Source organism: Loxodonta africana, chromosome 5 (assembly GCF_030014295.1).
Source record: "Loxodonta africana isolate mLoxAfr1 chromosome 5, mLoxAfr1.hap2, whole genome shotgun sequence".
NCBI classification, from domain to species: domain Eukaryota; kingdom Metazoa; phylum Chordata; class Mammalia; order Proboscidea; family Elephantidae; genus Loxodonta; species Loxodonta africana.
This window is the reverse complement of record NC_087346.1, coordinates 14,942,559-14,960,675: the sequence shown is the minus strand read 5'-3', so window position 1 is coordinate 14,960,675 and position 18,117 is coordinate 14,942,559. Positions and strand designations below refer to the sequence as shown.

The 18,117-nt window shown below is 38.1% G+C and overlaps 1 protein-coding gene across 2 annotated transcripts in view; it reads right to left on the bottom strand.

The window, feature by feature from the left end:
• Window positions 1–3,808: 3,808 nt before the first annotated feature.
• SCLT1 (sodium channel and clathrin linker 1) overlaps window positions 3,809–18,117 on the bottom strand; it is a 224,926-nt gene continuing 210,617 nt past the window's right edge. The window contains exons 19-21 of one of the 2 annotated variants that reach the window (XM_010590552.3): window positions 11,236–11,314; window positions 8,566–8,661; window positions 3,809–4,103 (exon numbers count right to left, since the gene is read on the bottom strand). In XM_010590552.3, coding sequence (XP_010588854.1) covers window positions 4,041–4,103; window positions 8,566–8,661; window positions 11,236–11,314 — 238 coding nt within the window. In that variant the 3' untranslated portion in view covers window positions 3,809–4,040. Of the gene's footprint in view, window positions 4,104–8,565; window positions 8,662–11,235; window positions 11,315–18,117 lie in introns of those variants that run through there. The other variant, XR_010322005.1, reaches the window with a different exon arrangement.

Genomic DNA, 18,117 nt, shown 5'->3' with positions numbered 1-18,117 from the left:
GTAAGGATGAATTTTCAAATGGCCAAGGCTGTTGGAAAGAGGACTGGACTATCTCAAGGGGTACTGAGTGGCGCCCTCAGTAAATTTCAACAGTTCTGCACAATATCAGTAGTAATTTGTTACTAAAAATAAAGTACTAAACTTTATAAGAATGTGCATTTAAAAAGAAATAAACTAGAACCAATTCAAAATTATCTCTATGATGTCATTCTCATTGCTTACAATCCAATATACTTTTTGAGTGAAAGAGAAAAGAATGGGGTTACAGCTAATACATTGGGAGTGCCTATGGGGATGTGTGGAAACCCTGGTGGCACAGCGGTTAGGAGCTTGGCTGTTAATCAAAAGGTCGGCAGTTCAAATCCACCAGGTGCTCCTTGGAAGCCCTATGGGGCAGTTCTACTCTGTCCTATAGGGTTGCTATGAGTTGCGATCTACTGGGTGGCATTGGGTTTGTTTGGTTTTTGAATGGGAATGTGTGGCACATGTGGATATTTTGTTGGGATGTGTAAGAAAGGGAGGTGAACCTTTGGGTTAGAACACTTCCTTGGTGTAGATTTTTTTCTTGATAGGTGAGTGGATATCAGTGTTGTAAAAAATTACTTTTAAGATGACTTTCAATGCTATAACTTTTGTTATCTAAGTATATACATATTTATGTTTATTTAGTTCTTTATATAAATAGTAACAGTATATTATCACAAAAGCTACATAGTTTTATAAGTTTCAATGGCTGGTAAGGGACAGGTTTTATACATAACTTTAGGGTATTGTAGGTTCTCTCTTTAGACAGATATCTCTGTATTTCTATCTACATATGTGTATTTTTTTTATGTATATGTACATTTTTAAATAAACTAAAAGTTAATCATTATTTTTGATAAAAATTTTGCAAAAAATTCTCATCACACATTTATTTTGAAAAAAATGATAAAACACATTATGATTAAAGAACAGAATACACAGTAAAATGTTTAACGTGTTTTCCCACTCTTCCCTGAGTTGTCTAAGAGTTGGCTTGGCAGACTGTGCAGCTATGAAATATTCAGTATTTGCTGAACAAACAAATGACTGAATTGTTGTTGATGTTCTCCCATCTTTGGGACAGCTATAGCTCTGACGCCAGAGGAGAAATTAGAAGATTGTTGGCTGCCCCAATTTGCATATTTGTATACAAAGAAAAAAGGAGGCATTCATATCTCCTTTCTTCCTCAGGGAGATACAACGAAGAAACACAAATAAACAAAATGATCTAGTTGTATTGTCCCCAACTTCAGCTTTATATCATTTTCTTTCTGTCTTTCCTATTCATTTCCCCTATCTCCTGAAACACAGTTCACAGAATAAATGATACTGTCTGTGTAAATGAAATCAAGGCTGGCCAATATGAGAAATGTTAAAAAAACTCCACTATATTTTTACATTAAAAATTGGTTACTAACAAACATTTGCGAAAGACAAATAACCATACACGTTCAGTTCTGTTGTTCAACATAGCTTTAGGTTGTTCAAATTAAACAGAAGTCAATAAGGCATATTATCTGAATATTAGTAGCCTATTCTTCCCCTAAGGTCCCTGGGTGGCACAGTTTGTGCTTTACTACTAACCTAAAGGTTGGTGGTTCAAACCTACCCAGTGGTGCTGAAGAAGAAAGGCCTGGCAATCTTTCTTCCTCAGATTACAGAAGACAAGAAAACCCTATGGAGCTGTTCTGCTCGGTAATGCATGGGTCTCCATGAGTTGGGACGGACTTGAAGACAATGGGTTTGGTTTTTTTTTTTGGTTTATCCTTACCTTGGAGAATATCTAGCATGAAGGGGATCCAACTGGGAGAAGAAGATATTCACGCTGGAATTTGAAGAGTAGTTGCCTATGGCCAAAGTTTGGCAAAAGTGCCTATGTTCTGAGATTTTACCTCACAGAAAAGAATGTGGGAGAGGTAGGTTTTGTTTTTGAAAACGGGTAAGAATAATATGTACATCCCTTTCGTCTAGGATGCTAGTTCCTGAAGTGCTTTCTCCTACAATCTCATTTTTTGGGCAAACATAATTCTAATCTTTAATTAAGGCTTCTTTAAAATAAATTCTATGTTCTATAAACATGGGTAGGAATATAATCGTTGCTACATGGAAATTAGGCTGTGAGTGACATGGGAAGGAATTTAGAGAATCAAACGAAAAATTCTTTAAGAAATGAGAGTAAGCTAACACTTCCTATTCAATTGTCACTTAATTGACATGTTTGTACATTTGGTCTGATCTCTGTATTTGACAGTATTAACTATTTCCACCCTCCTACTTAATAAGATCAGATTTCCTCCCTTCTTTAGAGTTTATTGGCACCCTGGTGGTGCAGTGGTTACGAGCTCTGCTGCTAAACAAAAGGTCAGCAGTTCGAATCCCCCAGCTGCTCCTTGGAAGCCCTATGGGGCAGTTCTACTATAGGGTTGCTGAGTTGGAATCGACTTGACGGCAGTGGGTTTGGCTTTTTGGGTGTAGTGTTTATTATAATTTTCTTGATCACCTTCTCATTGATCTTATTCAGTCTCCTTCAGTGATTCTTCTTCCAGAGCTCATTCAAAAAATTGAGACATTTTCCTCAGGTCCTGTCCTTGAAAACTCTCTTTCACATTGTGAACAAACAGTCACTAATACCCTCCATGTCCAAGGAACTGTGTTAGGTGTTAAGGATACAATGACGAATGACCGTAAACATGACTCCCGCTCTCAGGGAGCTTGTGGTCTATTGGGGAGGAGATGACATGAAAGAAAACATTCAAAAAAGAATTAATTACAAATCTTCTTAAGTGCTATGAAGGAAAAATATGGCACACTATTAAGAGCAATATAATACGGGAGAACTACTCGGTCCTATAGGATTGCTATGAGTTGGAATCAGCCAAGAAAACCCTATGGGGTAGTTCTACTCATCACATGGGCTTGTTATGAGTGAGAACTGACTCAGTAGCACCCAACAACAACAACAACCTCATCTGGAGGCTAGGGAAGGCTCCTCTGAGGAAGTGGCCTTTGCATAGAGGTGTGAAGAACGTGTAAATGGAACAGTTTAAGCAGGGACCCAGAGGTGGGAAGGAGGACGATGTATTGACAGAACTAAAACCAAAGCCATCATGGGTTGAGCACAAGAAATGGAGGGGGAGAGTGGTATGGGAAGAGGCTGAACAGGTAAGCTAACCACAGCACATAAGGCCCCAGGGCCAAGACCCTGTATTTCCAAAGCTTCAATTCTCAGCTACATGCCAAAGACTCCTAAGACTGTCCCATCTGAAGGCACCAGTCCTCAACTTCCAGCTGCTGGCTGAATATCTGCACATGGATGTTTTCATGTTACCTAAAACTCAAATTCATTATCTTCTATCTGGATTTTTTAAATCTGCATTCTCAGAACCTAAAATATCCATTTGATTAGTATTGCTTTGAGTAGTAGCAGGAAAAAAAAAAAAAAAATCTTCCAAATTCTTAGATATCAAGTTCTATAAATACTGGAATCTTTGTAAGTTAAAAATGAATTACTGCAATTATACATTAAAATACATGACAGCATCATTTTAGAAAGTGCATAATTTATTACATTTATGAGTTCATAATGGAAAATTGATACTTAGGAACTTTAAAAATGAGTTAGGACTAACAATTAGATATAAAATTCTCAAATCTTGGAACCTGAAGTATTAAAATTCTAGCATTTTCTGAAAACCTCTCATGATGAGTATGGTTTAAAAATTATTATGTTCTTCCAAGGGAAAAAGGGGGAATTAAAAAATAGACACGTTGATGAAGGCAATGATTTCTTCTCAGCTGGCTTTATTCTTCACTGAAGCTCAATATAGGATTATATTTTCTTCACTTACAGGAAGCTGTCACTGTTTTGTTTTCCAATAACCCTCAAAACAGAATGGAAAATGTTTATGCAAAATGACACAAGCCTAACCATTCTCTGCAGGCTTTATCATTTCAATACACTTCTAGTCCAACAGCTCTCCCAACTCTAAAGTGCTGTGAATGAACTATGAGTACTTTTAAATATTTTCCAGATTCATCATGGAGGCAGCTTTTCTTCTCTGCACTGTAATCACACTGAGCTGCAATTAAAATAAACAATCAGTAAGTAGTTACTTTTTCCACAGAAAATCTTAGACTAACACAAAGTACAATGCATCACAGCCTAAAATTATTGAAAATAATCTTCCCAATGGAAGGGGTCTTAACAAAGGTCACTTTTTGTGCTCATTTCTATTTTACTCTTGAGACTTAAAACGTGTTACATTTGGGAACTGTACGTGAAAGGACAATGTGACATTACATAGCTCAGAGTGATATACTAAGAATTCCCAAACATACCCCATATGTGGACGAAAAATACCTAGATTAAAGTTAATCAGAAAAGTATCTAAAACACAAACTAAATATGGGCTAGCACAATGGAGGGCTGGTAATAAAAAGATGATGACTGGACATAGTAAGAAAAGTCTAACAGGAAAACAATCCTTAAATATTAGTTGGGGTTGGTAACATACACACGATAAAAAAAATCAAATGGTACAGAAGAATACACAGGATAACCGAAGTCTCTTTCCCATTGTTGTCCTTCATTCCATAGCTTTCTCTCCAGGTACGACCACTATTTCTAAGTACATATTTAGAAATATTCCAAAAGAGAATATATGTATATATTCACTGACCCCTTTTTATTTTAAACATAAAAGTACTATATGCACTTTTCATCTTTTTTTTTTTTTCCCTGTAGACAATCTACCTTAAAAATAGTTCCATATTAGATCTATTTTATTCCTCTTAACAACTGCATACTATACCACTGTATGGGTAGACTATAATTTCGCTGGCCTGCTATGCGTGGGCATTTAAATGGTTTCTAATCTTTTGAAATTATAGACAATACTGAAATTCACAGTTTTACATTCTTCCTTACATAGACGCACCCATATGCAAGAATATCACCTGCAGAGTAAATTCTTAGAACTCCTAGGTCAAAGAATATATACATTTATAATTTCTGAGTGACACTACCAAACTGTGCTCCAAAGGGGCTGTACCAGTGAACACCCGTATCAGTGATGTGTGAAAGTGCCAGCACAATATATTACCAAGCTTCATGATCTGGTAGGTGAAAAGTAATACACGATTACAGTAAATTTGTGTCTGTCTTATATGCGTGAGGATGAAGATTTTTTAAAATGTTTAAAAGCCATGATTTATCTTTATCTGTGAATTTCCTTTATCCCTTTGCCTACTGGATTACAGCACTTTTTTCTTGTTGACTTAGCACTCTTCGTATGTATTTAAGATATTAGCCTTTTCTCATATGTATTACAAATATTTTTCTTTGTCATTTGACTTTATGACTTTTTCTTCTGTGCAGAGTTCTGAAATTTATGTGATCAGATTTATTAATCTTTTTTCTTTTTTTTCAATAGCTTCTAGGTTTTTATGTTCTTGCTTAAAAAGGCTTCACCAGAGGGGCCTGGTGGGGCAGTGGTAAAAAGGAGCAACTGCTAACCAAAAGGTCAGGGGTTTAAAATCACTAGCGGCTTTTCAGGAGAAAGATGCAGTAGTCTGCTTCCATAGAGATTCACAACCCTGGAAACCCCATGGGGTCGCACTATGCGTTGGAATCAACTCAACGACAGTGGGTTTGTTTTTTCTTTTTTTTTGGTATACTGATTTAAAAAATGCCATGCTGTCAAAAGAACAGCCTAGCATTCAATGGTTCAGAGTGATACACTTAGAACACATTCATTTGTTCAGAGATGGACGAAGAATGCATAAAAGAAGTTAATCAGAGCAGTACAGTAGAGCATGACTGCGTCAGTACAATGCAGGGATTGTCCCAAACCAGCGACAGGATGTTTGACATGTTAGAGACAGTAATGATTTCTTAATTCCTTTCATCTCATAAAATATCAGGCCCTTAGTAGGATGTTATTTCTAGTACCGGTTTCCAATTTTTAGAGCGAAGTGGGGAAATTAGAAAGGATTCAGAGAAGGCAAAAATAAGTATTTAAAAAAACTGAACATGTATCTTATAAAGAAAGTTTTTAGGAGTTGGGCTCATTTAAAATGGAAAAAATATTAACTCTAGGGAAGAAATTCCTTTTTCTGTATGGGGAGAAAGCTGAATAATTATTTTCCATCTTCAAATAAGAACAGAATCAGAAAGAGGAAAAATTTGTGACAGAAAAATTTGTGAAGTGGCTATTGACAATACATTAAAAAAAAAAAAAAAAAGAGGCTTATCAGAATTTCAAATTCTCATGGACTCCAGACTTACTGGAGCCATGGTAGTTGGATCAACCCCTGAAACTACTGCCCTGAGATAATCTTTAAACCTTATAACAAAAATACCACCTGGAGTCTTCTTAACACCAAATAATGGTTTAGCTTCACTAGTAAAAAAAAAATACGTCTGCCCTGAGTATTATGCTCTTTGAAGAACTATCTATATGGGATCAAACTGACAACAGCAACTTGAAAGATTAGATAGGAGCCTTAGGGGGCAGTGAATTTATGTTAACAGGAGAGGAATAACTCAGACAACGAAGGTAAGAATGGCTACACAACTCGAAGAATGTAATCAATGCCACTAAATGGTACATGTAGAAACTGTTGAATTGGTATATGTTTTGCTGTGTCTAGTCTCAACAACAAAATAAAATTATATATATATATATATAATTTATATAAAGGGTACACAAGGAGAATGGTGGAATATTTGCCACTGGAGAGTTTAAATAACATGAGACACATCTGCCTTGGACTGTTCAGGTTTAATTCTGACAGGGAGGAGACTAAACTGGATGTTAATTGGATCATATAATTAAGGTTCTGTAACTGGACCCTTTGTTCTATAGAACTCAAGATAGTTTGATTTTAAGTAGACATTTTATTTATCATATCCCTTAGAACAAGGTAAACCTGAAGCTTTATAGATTGTTATATAGAAATTTAATTTCTTAAATGTCCATCTACTTATCTATTTACCATTTAATGACTACACTAAATGCTTTACACATGTTAGCTCCTTGGGCCCTTCAATAACTTTATGAGGGAGGTATATTAAACCTAAATTAAATGTGAGGAAACTGAGGCTTATAGAAGTTAAAATTGTACAAAGTCACACGGCTACTTAATGGCACCAGGCAATTTGCCTGACACCAAACCACATACTCTTAAGATACTGCCCAGTACACCTTGATGCCTGTTACCTTACAATCTAAATGAAAGAATGAATTCATGATGATTAATTAATTAAATACACGTCAGAGGAAATTAAAAATTATTTGACAAGGCTATAAGTACTCTCAAGAGGGAGGGGAACAGTAGGGCAAATTATTACTGGATTTTCTTTAAGTGCTATGCCATATTCACCCCAGAAGTGGATTTCAAAAAAATCTATAAACATCATGAACAATGAATATTTAGAATTGATTCACTATGTATTGGAGGCCTTGTGGTGCAGTGGTTAAGAGCTCGGCTGCTAACCAAAAGTTCAGCAGTTCAAATCCACCAGCTGCTCCTTGGAAACTCTATGGGGCATTTCTATTCTGTCCTATATGGTCCAGAATAGACTCGATGGCAATGGGTTTGGTTCGGTTTTGATTTTATTATGTATAAGATGCTGTAGTAGCTAAAAATAACATCAATTTTTCTTGAAACAATACACATAACCAAATGTAATTAATAATATAGTAACTACCTATATATTTTCATTGCCTGTTTCTGGCCTATTTTTACAATAACTGAGCTGGTCTCACTTGGTTCCTAATAGGAGGGAACACTGCTCCTACTTTAGAACAAATGACCATTTCATTTACATGACGTGTTTGTGCATTACGAGAAATTATTCCCTAGTATTTCATAGATGTTCTGTGTTTTCTACTCTATTCCCCATTGGACAACATTTTTATTGTATTTTCTATTTATATGTCGTACACAAATGTGCATTAAATGTAGCTTTTAACCTGTAAGCCCAGTAGTTTTTTTCCATTTAAAAACTATAATGAAAATGAAGGTAGTACAATTTGAACTGTTACATTCTGTCAGTGGCTGTCTGCCTAGTTTTAGACACAACATAATTCTGGAGTAGTGCTATCAAATAGAACTTTTTGTGATGACAGAAACGTTCTACACCTATGTCGTCCAATATGGTAGCCATAGCTACATGTGGCTACTGAGCACTTGAAATGTGACTAGTGTGACCAAGGATCTGAATTTTTAGTTTTATTTAAGTTTAATTAATTTCAATTTAAATAACCACCTCTGGCTAGTGGCTACCATACTGGACAATACAGTTCTAGATTTAGATGTCAACTTGGAGGATAACAAGTTTCTGTTTCTAAAGCTTACCTCAAATGTTAAAAGGACTGTCTTAAAATAGTTTAATCCCTTAAAGCACAATTAAAAAAAGGAAAAAAAAATAGTTTAATCAAATAAAAATATTAGTTTTTTGTAAACTTCCGGGGAACTTTTTTATCTTTGACCTACTCAGACCATTTCTCATCTAGGGGTAATGAGGATGCCCCCTACCTGCTGTGAAGCTGAAGCAGCTCTCTGTTCGGCCTGACTTAGACGCCTTTGAAGTCTGTTGGCTTTTTCTTGATGCTCTAGAATTAACTTTTCATTCTGTTAAGGGGAGACAACATAAAACAAACAAGTTAGAGACCACACGTGACATGGAGATGTTTTGTGGAATAATCAGTGAAAAATCTGGACATCATTTTACCACTTATAAACTGCAAAGATAATGTATCTCCAAGTTTATATTTCAAGTTCTGAGCTTCAAAGTCTGAGGTTGCTTTTATATTCTGAAGGCATTATTATCATTTTTTTTTTTTTTTTTTTTACCAAAGAAAGTGAATGAACAAATTCAGGAGCAAAGTGATGTTAAATGTAAATCAGAAGTTAAGAATAAGACTTGAGATGCTAGAGTAGTGTTTCAGAATCATCCAGTTTGTGAAAACGCAGATCGCTGGGCCTCACAACCAGAGATTCGGGTTCGGTATGTCTGGGATGGGGCCTGGGGGTCTGCATTTCTACTAAGTCCCTACTTGATGCTGCTGCTGCTGGTTTGAGAACCACTGTGCAGGGGCAAGCTTCTAGGGAAACTGTGAAATCACCATCACTAAATTTTGAAGAACAGAAAGTATCCATTCCAGGAATCCTGATTTTTAAAACGAGCCTTGTCTTAAATGATTTATATGCTAAAGGTATTATAAAAAAGGATAAAACTCTGTTTCAGTACCTTCCCCAACATTTTGTATATTCCAGGGGCTATTAGGGTCAATGGAACCCTGACGGCACAGTGGTTAAGAGCTGGGCTGCTAACCGAAAGGTCTGCAGTTTGAATCCATCAGCCGCTCCTTGGTAACACTATGGGGAAATTCTACTTTGTCCTGTAGGGTTGCTATGAGTTGGAATGGACTCGACAGCAACAGGTATTAGGGTCAACAGAATTATTTAGCATAATGAATACAAATTTGTCACAACATGCCTTGTGCAGATAAGTCCAAAGAATCTATCAATTTTAAAATGTTTTATCCCTCTCCACACTTAACAGTCTGGTTATTGTGCATCTGATGGCTGCACATATAAGCAGTCTAAAGCAGTGTAAAATATTAGTGGCATAGCTCTAGAAACGAGCATTTATTTTAACTTTTTCTTAATCTGTCTGACTTCTAAGTCTGGCCTTATGGCTCCATTTTAATTGGCATTGTTAGCTTGTATATATCATGTCCATATTACATGCACAGACTTTCCTAAAAAAATATTTTTGTACAACTAGACTTGTTATACAGCTTTTCTGCCACTTATCTTAAATGAGAGAATAATATAAGCCGAATCAATAATGGCAAGAAAAACACACTTTCTGTGAAGAACTAGATAGATAGTTTCTATGTCCTAAAATACAAGTGATAACAGTGGATATCATGCCTCGTAATATAAAATATTGAAATACCAGCACCCTGTTAAAATGAGCTTATTACAGTTATGCCCAGAAGCAAAAATTAAAATTTATGAAGAGAACTATATTGGCTGTTCCAATTTACCAAGATGTTTAACTACATAGTCTTAAATTTTAAGAGGCACATCATAACATTAAAGAAAACTTCAGGAAAAAAATTCCATCATCTATAATTATCATTTTCCACAGTTAAAATCAGAATACATATAATGCATATTTTTTCATACTGCCAACATAATGGTTAAGGAATAATCCAGGCTGGGTGAATCATAATATAGGCAACCGTTCCTTTTCAAATGATCATTCTGATTGCTTTTGATCTTCCAATATTAACATTACTGGGCTAAATATTTTCCTTTTAAAATTTCTCATATTTTAAATTATTTCCTTAGAACAGATTCCTGGAAGTGGAAGCTGCATCAAAGAGTATTTTAATGGCTCTTGTTTAATTGTTTTCTAAATGGCTCATATCAATTCATAATGCTATGATGCTTACGAGGAACGATTTCATCCGGGCTTCCATAGCCATAGCAAGCCACAAAGAGGCAGTGCACCATATATCCTACTAACGGAATTCCAACAAACACATTCAAAGAATAGCAAATGAAGAACTAGAATTCTAAAAAGCCCAATCGTACACTAGAAATTGTCCATTTTTTTAAAGCCTCAAAATAAAAAAAAAAGGATGAATTCTTGCTATATTTAGTTCTAAGGTATCAATCTAAATGGGTATTTTAACATTCCAATAGGCAAATGTGTTTTCTACATGTCTTTTGTGATCGATTAAAACAAGATGAAGGGGTTTAAAAAGAATAGTCTTAGATATGTGCATAGGAATAAAGAGGATCCTAGCACAGTCTCTGAAACACTGCATAAGTTATACTAACCCAGTGCCCAGTGCCCAGTGCCCAGTGCCGTCGAGTCAGTTCCGACTCATAGCGACCCTACAGGACACAGTAGAACTGCCACACAGGGCTTCGAAGGATCGCCTGTCGGATTATAGGAGCTCTGCCTTTTATCATTTATATTATGATGAATTGCTGACTTTCAAAGCTTTTATTCACATTACGTTAAGTGTGGACTTTTAGGCTTATGGATGATTTCCACAAGAAATTCTTAAATCTGTACGGACATTTCCAAGTAGAGAATTAATTTGGACTTGGCTCAGGTAAAAATCTGTAACATGTGTTTCCAGCTGTGGTTGAAAGCACTTCCCTGGAGAGTGCTTATCTTACCTCAACTACCTTTTCATTTGCCATTTCCAGCTGAGAAAGCAGCTCTTGGGTATGAAGTTTCTGTCGACTCAGCTCACTCCTATTAAGCAAAAGAGAATAAAATAGAAAAGAAAAAAAAGCCTTTAATATTATTGTTCAAAATCTAACAAAACAGAATCTTTATCAGTAAGATACGTGTTTATGTTTTGAACAAAAAGTGTCATCCTGCTCTACAAAATAAAGACACTCGTTGATAGACCATATCTCAAAAGGTTCATTCATTTCTTCATAAAATGCACATATATTTTAAAAGTGCAAATGTCTTCAATATTCTTATCTTGAGATGTTATTAGGCATTAAAATGAAAATCCATTCATATTCAATATATGCAGTATTTGTTATTATAAAACTCATAGGGTACTGTGCTTCTTATAGTATGCATTTTGAAGATTCATATACAATGCTTCTTAAAGGAGGTGAAATTGTGTAAATTTAAGATAACGTTAATCACTCCAACATCATTTCAATATAGTGTGCTCAGCATTGGTATTTATGTATTTATATCCTTTATGCTGGATTAGCTGGAATTATAAAAAGAACCTGTCTTCTATTTTTGTTGTTGTTGTTGCTCATTATATAAGCCTTTTATTGCTTTTTTGCCAAAGATCATTTAAAGCCCCAGGTTAAGAGCAGATTCAGTGTAGTTTTTAAAAAAATAATAATAATAATAAAAAAAGCCAATTCAGAACGAATATATCAAATCAATTTCTGAGTATAAAAATAGTTAATTGAAACCTGGTTTTTATCCTCTGAACTTCTTTTTTTAAAATTTTATTTTGTTGTTATGAGAATATACGTAGTAAAATATATACCAATTTAACAGTTTCTACATTTACAATTCAGTGACACTGATTTACATTGTTTGAGTTGTGCAGCCACTCTCACCCTCTTTTTCTGAGTTGTTCCTCCCCCATTAACATAAACTCACTGGCCCCTAAGGTTTCTATCCAATCTTTCGAGTTACTGTTGTCACTTTGATCCCACACAGTTCTTAAAAGAGCATAATGCTCAGGGCAGACATTTTTTTTATTAGTTAAGCTAAACTATTGTTTGGTTTTAAGAAGACTTCAGGGGATATTTTCAGTTTAAGGTTTAAACATTATCTCAGAGAATAGTTTCAAGGGTTCATTCAGCCTCCACGGCTTTAGAAAGTCTGGAGTCCACTGTGCGTTTATAATTCTCTTCTGCATTTTCCCCCTTTTGATCAGGATTAGTCTATAAAATCTTTGATCAAAATGTTAGTAATGGTAGCCAGGCACCATCCAGTTCTTCTGGTCTCATGGCAAAGGAGGCAGTTGTTCACGGAGGCAATTAGCTACACATTCCATTTCCTCCTCCTATTCCTAACTCTCCTTCCTCTGTTGCTCCAGGTGAATAGAGAGGAATTGCTGTGCATTGGATGGCAGCTTGCAACCTTTTAAGACCCCAGGTACCACCCAGCAAACTAGGAGATAGAACAGAAATACTAAACATGTTATTAGGCCAATTAACTGGGATGTCCCATGAAATCACGACCCGAAACCTCCAAACTAAGGAACAAAATCCCACGAGGTTTTTGGTTGTACATAAGCAGCCTTAGCAGCTATTTTTTTTTTTTTTTGTCATTGTTGTAAATATATCTATCATGAGATTTTTGCCAACTCTTCACAGGTGTAAAGCTTTTTGACAGCAATTACAATAATCAGCTACATAACCCTACCATTAATCAATGTGATTTTTCCATCACCGTTAACTCTCCCATTCTCCCTCCCTCCTGCCGCAGGTACCCACTAGGAAACTTTGGTCTTTATTCATTTGCCTTTTCTTGTCTTTTTATATAAGTGAGGTGATATAATTTGTGACTGAATTATTAAACTCACACAATGTTTTCCAGCTCCACCCACATTGTAGCACGTAACAAAGCTTCATTTCTTCCACTGGCTGAGGAGTATTCCATTGTATGTACGCACCGCATTTTGTTTATCCATTCGTCTAGTCATGGCCATTTAGGTTGTTTCCACATTTTGGCTATTGTGAATAGTGCTGAGATGAATACTGGTGTACAAGTCTGTTTGAGTCTCTGCCTTCAAATCTCTTGAGTATATACCTAGGAGAATTGTTGGGTTGTATCGTAGTTCTAGTTTTTTGAGGAACCGCCACACTGTTTTACACGACGGTTGTACTATTTTGCATTATCACCATCAATGGACAAGGTTCTAATTTTCCCATATCCTTGCCAAAATTTGTTATACATATATTTTTTAACTTAGCCATCCTAAATGAAACCAAACCCATTGCCATCAAGTTGGTTCTGATTCATAGTGACCCTATCGGACATAGTACAACTGCTCCATTGGGTTTCCAAGGAGCAGCTGGTGGATTCAAACTGTTGACCTTTTGGTTAGCAGCCAAATGTTTAACCACTGCGCCACCAGTGCTCCCTAGCCATCCTAGTGGGAGTGAAATCATATCTCATTTTGGCTTACTTCTACTTCTTAAAGCAATCATCAAAGTAACAGTGAAAATAACTTCAACTTTGATTTTATTCAAAGGAGCCATGCAAACAGCCTAAAAACTTGGTAAGTCTCTCAAGTTAGCTATATTTGGTGAATAGTTGCCAAAATTAGCAAGCAATTTCTGGCTAGGTTATGAACACATAGGACAGAACAAAGTAATTAATAAACTACACAAATATTTACTGAACGGTTTTTACAGTCAGGTGCAAGGTATGTAACAGTAAACACATGGTCACTACCACTATGGAATTTACAGGTCAAGAGGGGGACAGCTTATTCTAACTCAGTGGTTTCATCAATGCAGGTTTACTGGCTATGAGGAGTTTGAGTATTTATTATTGATTGAATCTCTGACAGACACAATCAAATGTTTTATGTTAGCTTCATTTTGGTGATAATGTGGGATAAATTCTTGTGTTTACTTAAAAGTATCTTGTGCAGCTTAAAATTATTGCCCCCTAATCCCCAATAAAATATAACAAAGGAAAGAAAAACCAGGATTCTGGGAAGATGGCAGCTTCAATTGGCCATTGTTCAACCCCCTCCCACAAATACAATAAGAAACAATGCTTAACTTTGAAGGACTCTGAATTGGGGAGCAGAGGACAGGAGTGGGGAACCGTAGACACGCAAGAATCAATGAGTCAACGAGTCACATATGGTAGGAAAACTGCTTCTCCCACCATCCCTGCCCCCACCCCCCCACCCCATCACGTGGGCCGCTGACTGCTATGAACTGGGAAAGCAGCCCCAGCAAAAGAGCCTGCTTCCGTAACTACCACACCCTTTGCCTGTACACAGAGACAGGACCCCAAGATTCTGCTCTAAAATCAAGAAGGTAGACCTCCCCAGGGGTCTGTTTAGAGCTCGCCAGCACCTCCCCTGCCTGGACACTGTCAGCTGCAAGGCTACTGTGAATTGCTACAGAAGGCCCCTGAGGAATCTTTCCCCATAGTCAATATCCTACCCACGTCCCTGTGCACCCCCATAGCTCAGGCCTCTGAAATCAACAGGACAGACCTCTCTGGTGGTCAGTTTGGGTCTGTCTACCCCCTCTCCTGGTCAGTGCTCAGACTGCTGATTGAGGCTACTGTGTGCTAGGAGACAGGTGTCTTGAGTGGAGGCTGTACTCACAGCCAACATACCAGGGGTGGGTGGGGGGCTCTGATAGCAACAAGGTAGACCTTCCTGGGGACCTGATTAAAGCATGACACCCCTCTCCCACCTGGCGACTTGCTTCACAGGCTGCTGCAAATTGCTACACACAGTCTCTGCAATGGAGTCTGCTCCCATAGGCAGCACTCTACCTGCCTCCCTGAACACCCCATAATTCAGGTCCCAACAGGGCAGACCTCTCTGGGGTCAGTTTGGGTTTGTCTGTTCTTCCTTCCAGTTAGCACTGAGGACTACTGGAATGAGACTGCTGTGAGCTAGGAAACTACACTCAACAACCAACAATCTATCGGGGGGACTCTGATAACAACGAGGCAGACCTCCCTAGGGGTCCAATCAGAGCAATGACAGCCCCTCTCCCACCTGGTCATGGTGGCTGCCAGGCTGCTGTGAATTGCTACAGATGATGCCCTGCAGTGGAGTCTGCTCCCATAGTCAGCACTCTACCTACTTCCCTTCATACCCCCTAGCTTAGGCTTCTAAAACCAACAGGACTGACCTCCCTAGAGATCAGTTCAGGTTTGTCTGCCCCCCCTTCCTGTCATCTCTGAGGACTGATGACTGAGGCTGCTATGTGCTAGGAAAAAGACATCTTGAGTGGAGGCTACACCCACAGCCAACATAGTATGGGGGGGGGGGTCTGATAGTAACAAGGGAGACCTCCCTGGGGGTCCATTCAGAGTGTGACAGCCCTCCCCCACCCAGTAACTGTTGGCTGCTGGATTGATATAAACCCCTACAGAAGGTTCCCTATAGTGGAGCCGGGAGGCAGGTCACCTAAGTAGAGGCTGCTCTCTCAACCATCACAGGGCCATTGGAGCTCTGAAACCAGCAAGACAGATCTCTCAGAGGTCCTTCTGGGGAGTGCCACCCTCTCCTCCTCCTGAGATGGAGGAAAGTCTGCCTGTACCTCCCCTGAATGCCTGCTTAGAAATAAGCAGCCCACACAGAGAAGTGAGGGAAGCCTTGAGAAAACTGGAGGGCAATGCCCCGTCCTGAGCAGGTGTTACTGGGTGAGGGTTTTCTGACTGAAAACGTGGCTGCAGAAACAGAGAAGGGAAGGGAGTAACAAACAAAGAGGGTGGTGCCCCCTGGTGAACTGAATGAATGATTAGCACATGATATCGCGCCTGAATGGGGTTGTCTGCTGATGGACAGAGTGACCACAGTGCGTTCTCTGGTGTGTTTGGGAGACACTAAAAATTGAAAACCAAGATCTGCAATTTTTGAATACTGATTAAACTGGAAGAGAGAAGAAGCTCTCACAGAGAGGAATAGGAAATGGTAAGCAAAGGCCAAAGGTTTTGTCTGCCTAAGAGTTTTTTTTTTTCCCGAAAGTAGCATGGACAAAAACACCAAATACTGGGAAGAACTGAGAAAGTTAACATCTTCGAAAATTTCAATGCCCTCAACATAAACTCACAAGACACACAAAGGGAAATGATGTCTCACCCAAATGAACATGGTGAATGGCGCGAAAGTACATCTATGGAAGGCTGAATAATAAAAAGAATGGAATAATATAGTACAACATTAAACATAATTAAAGAGTTCAGGGAAAAGGTAGACCAAGATCTAAAAGAAATAAGGAAAACAATGCATGAACAAAATAAGGTTCTAAAAAAAGAGATAAAACCAAACCAAACAGAAATGTTGCAACTGAAAGGGGCAATAACTGAAATGAGAAACACAATGGAAGAATATAAGAAGGGACTTAATCAGACAAAAGAAAGAATCAGCCAATTAGAGGATAAAATAGTCAAAATTACAGTGGCTGAAGAGCAAAAAGAATGTAGGCTCAAGAAGGCTCAGAACGGTTTAATGGAATTATGGGACAACATCAAGAAAACTAAAATATACGCCATGGGAATTCCAGGAGAGTAACAATAGAGAAAAAGGCACGGAAAGAATATTTGAAGAAATTAATGACAGAAAATTTCTCCAAAGTGACGAAAGATGTCTTAGTTATCTAGTGCTGCTATAACAGAAATACCGCAAGTTGATGTCTTTAACAAGCATTTATTTTCTCACAGTTTAGGAGGCTAGAAGTCTGAAATCAGAGTGCCAGCTTGCAGAGAAGGCTATCTCTCTCTGTTGACTCTGGAAGAAGGTCCTTGTTGATCAGGACAGCCTCTTCTCAGCCGTGTTAGCAGGCAGGCCTCTCTCTGGCCCTCAGCTCCTTGGCCTCTTAGCCTGGCCTCTGCCCTGTGTTACAAGTGTTACAAAGTGGGCGAGTGTTACAAAGCTCTTTAGCTCTGCCAATAAGTGCACCCCACTCTGCCAGGAAGTCTCCTGCCCAAAGGCATTCAGCTCTCTCTTATTCTGTGGGTCTGCTCTTGTGCTGTCTTGTGCCTGACTCCCGGTTTTGCTGCCACTGTTTCTCTGCCACTACTTCTCGTCACCTCTGGTGTTACAGCTCTGTCTCTGTGTCTCTTGGTTCTAGGAGGTTCTCGGCACAGGGACCCTGGGTCCAAAGGACAGGCTCTGCTCCCATCTCTTCTTCCTGGTGGTATTGAGGTCCCTCCTTCTCTGCTTGCTTCTTTCTCCTTTTATCTCTTGTAAGATAAACTCCCCTTAGATCAGGGCTGTGACCTGAGTAAGGGTGTTGCATCTCACCCTAATCTTGACTCATTAACCTGACAAACATAACATAACCCTCTTCAAAATAACCTAATCCTGCCTCATTACCCACAGGCAGAGATTAGGATTTACAACACATAGGACAATTACATCAGATTGCAAAATGGAGGACAACCACACAATACTGGGAATTATGGCCTAGTCAAGTTCACACATATTTCGGGGGGACGCAATTCAATCCGGGACAAAGTACTTGAACCTACAAATCTAGGGAGCTCAAAGAATTCCAAGCAGGATAAATGCAAAGAGATCTATATCAAGACATCATAGTTAGGATTTCAAAAAGTAGGGATAAAGAGAGAATCTTGAAAACAGTGAGAGGGAAGCAGACAGTCTCAAACAAAGGATCCCCAATACAATTAAATGCAGATTTCTCCCAGAAACACTGGAGGCCAGAAAGCAATGGAATGATATATTTGAAGCGCTGAAAGAAAAAAAAGGAAAGCAAAAAAAACATGTCAACCAAGAATACTACATTCAACGAAACTGTCCTTCAAGAATGAGGGTAAAATTAAAACATTCCCCGACAAACAGA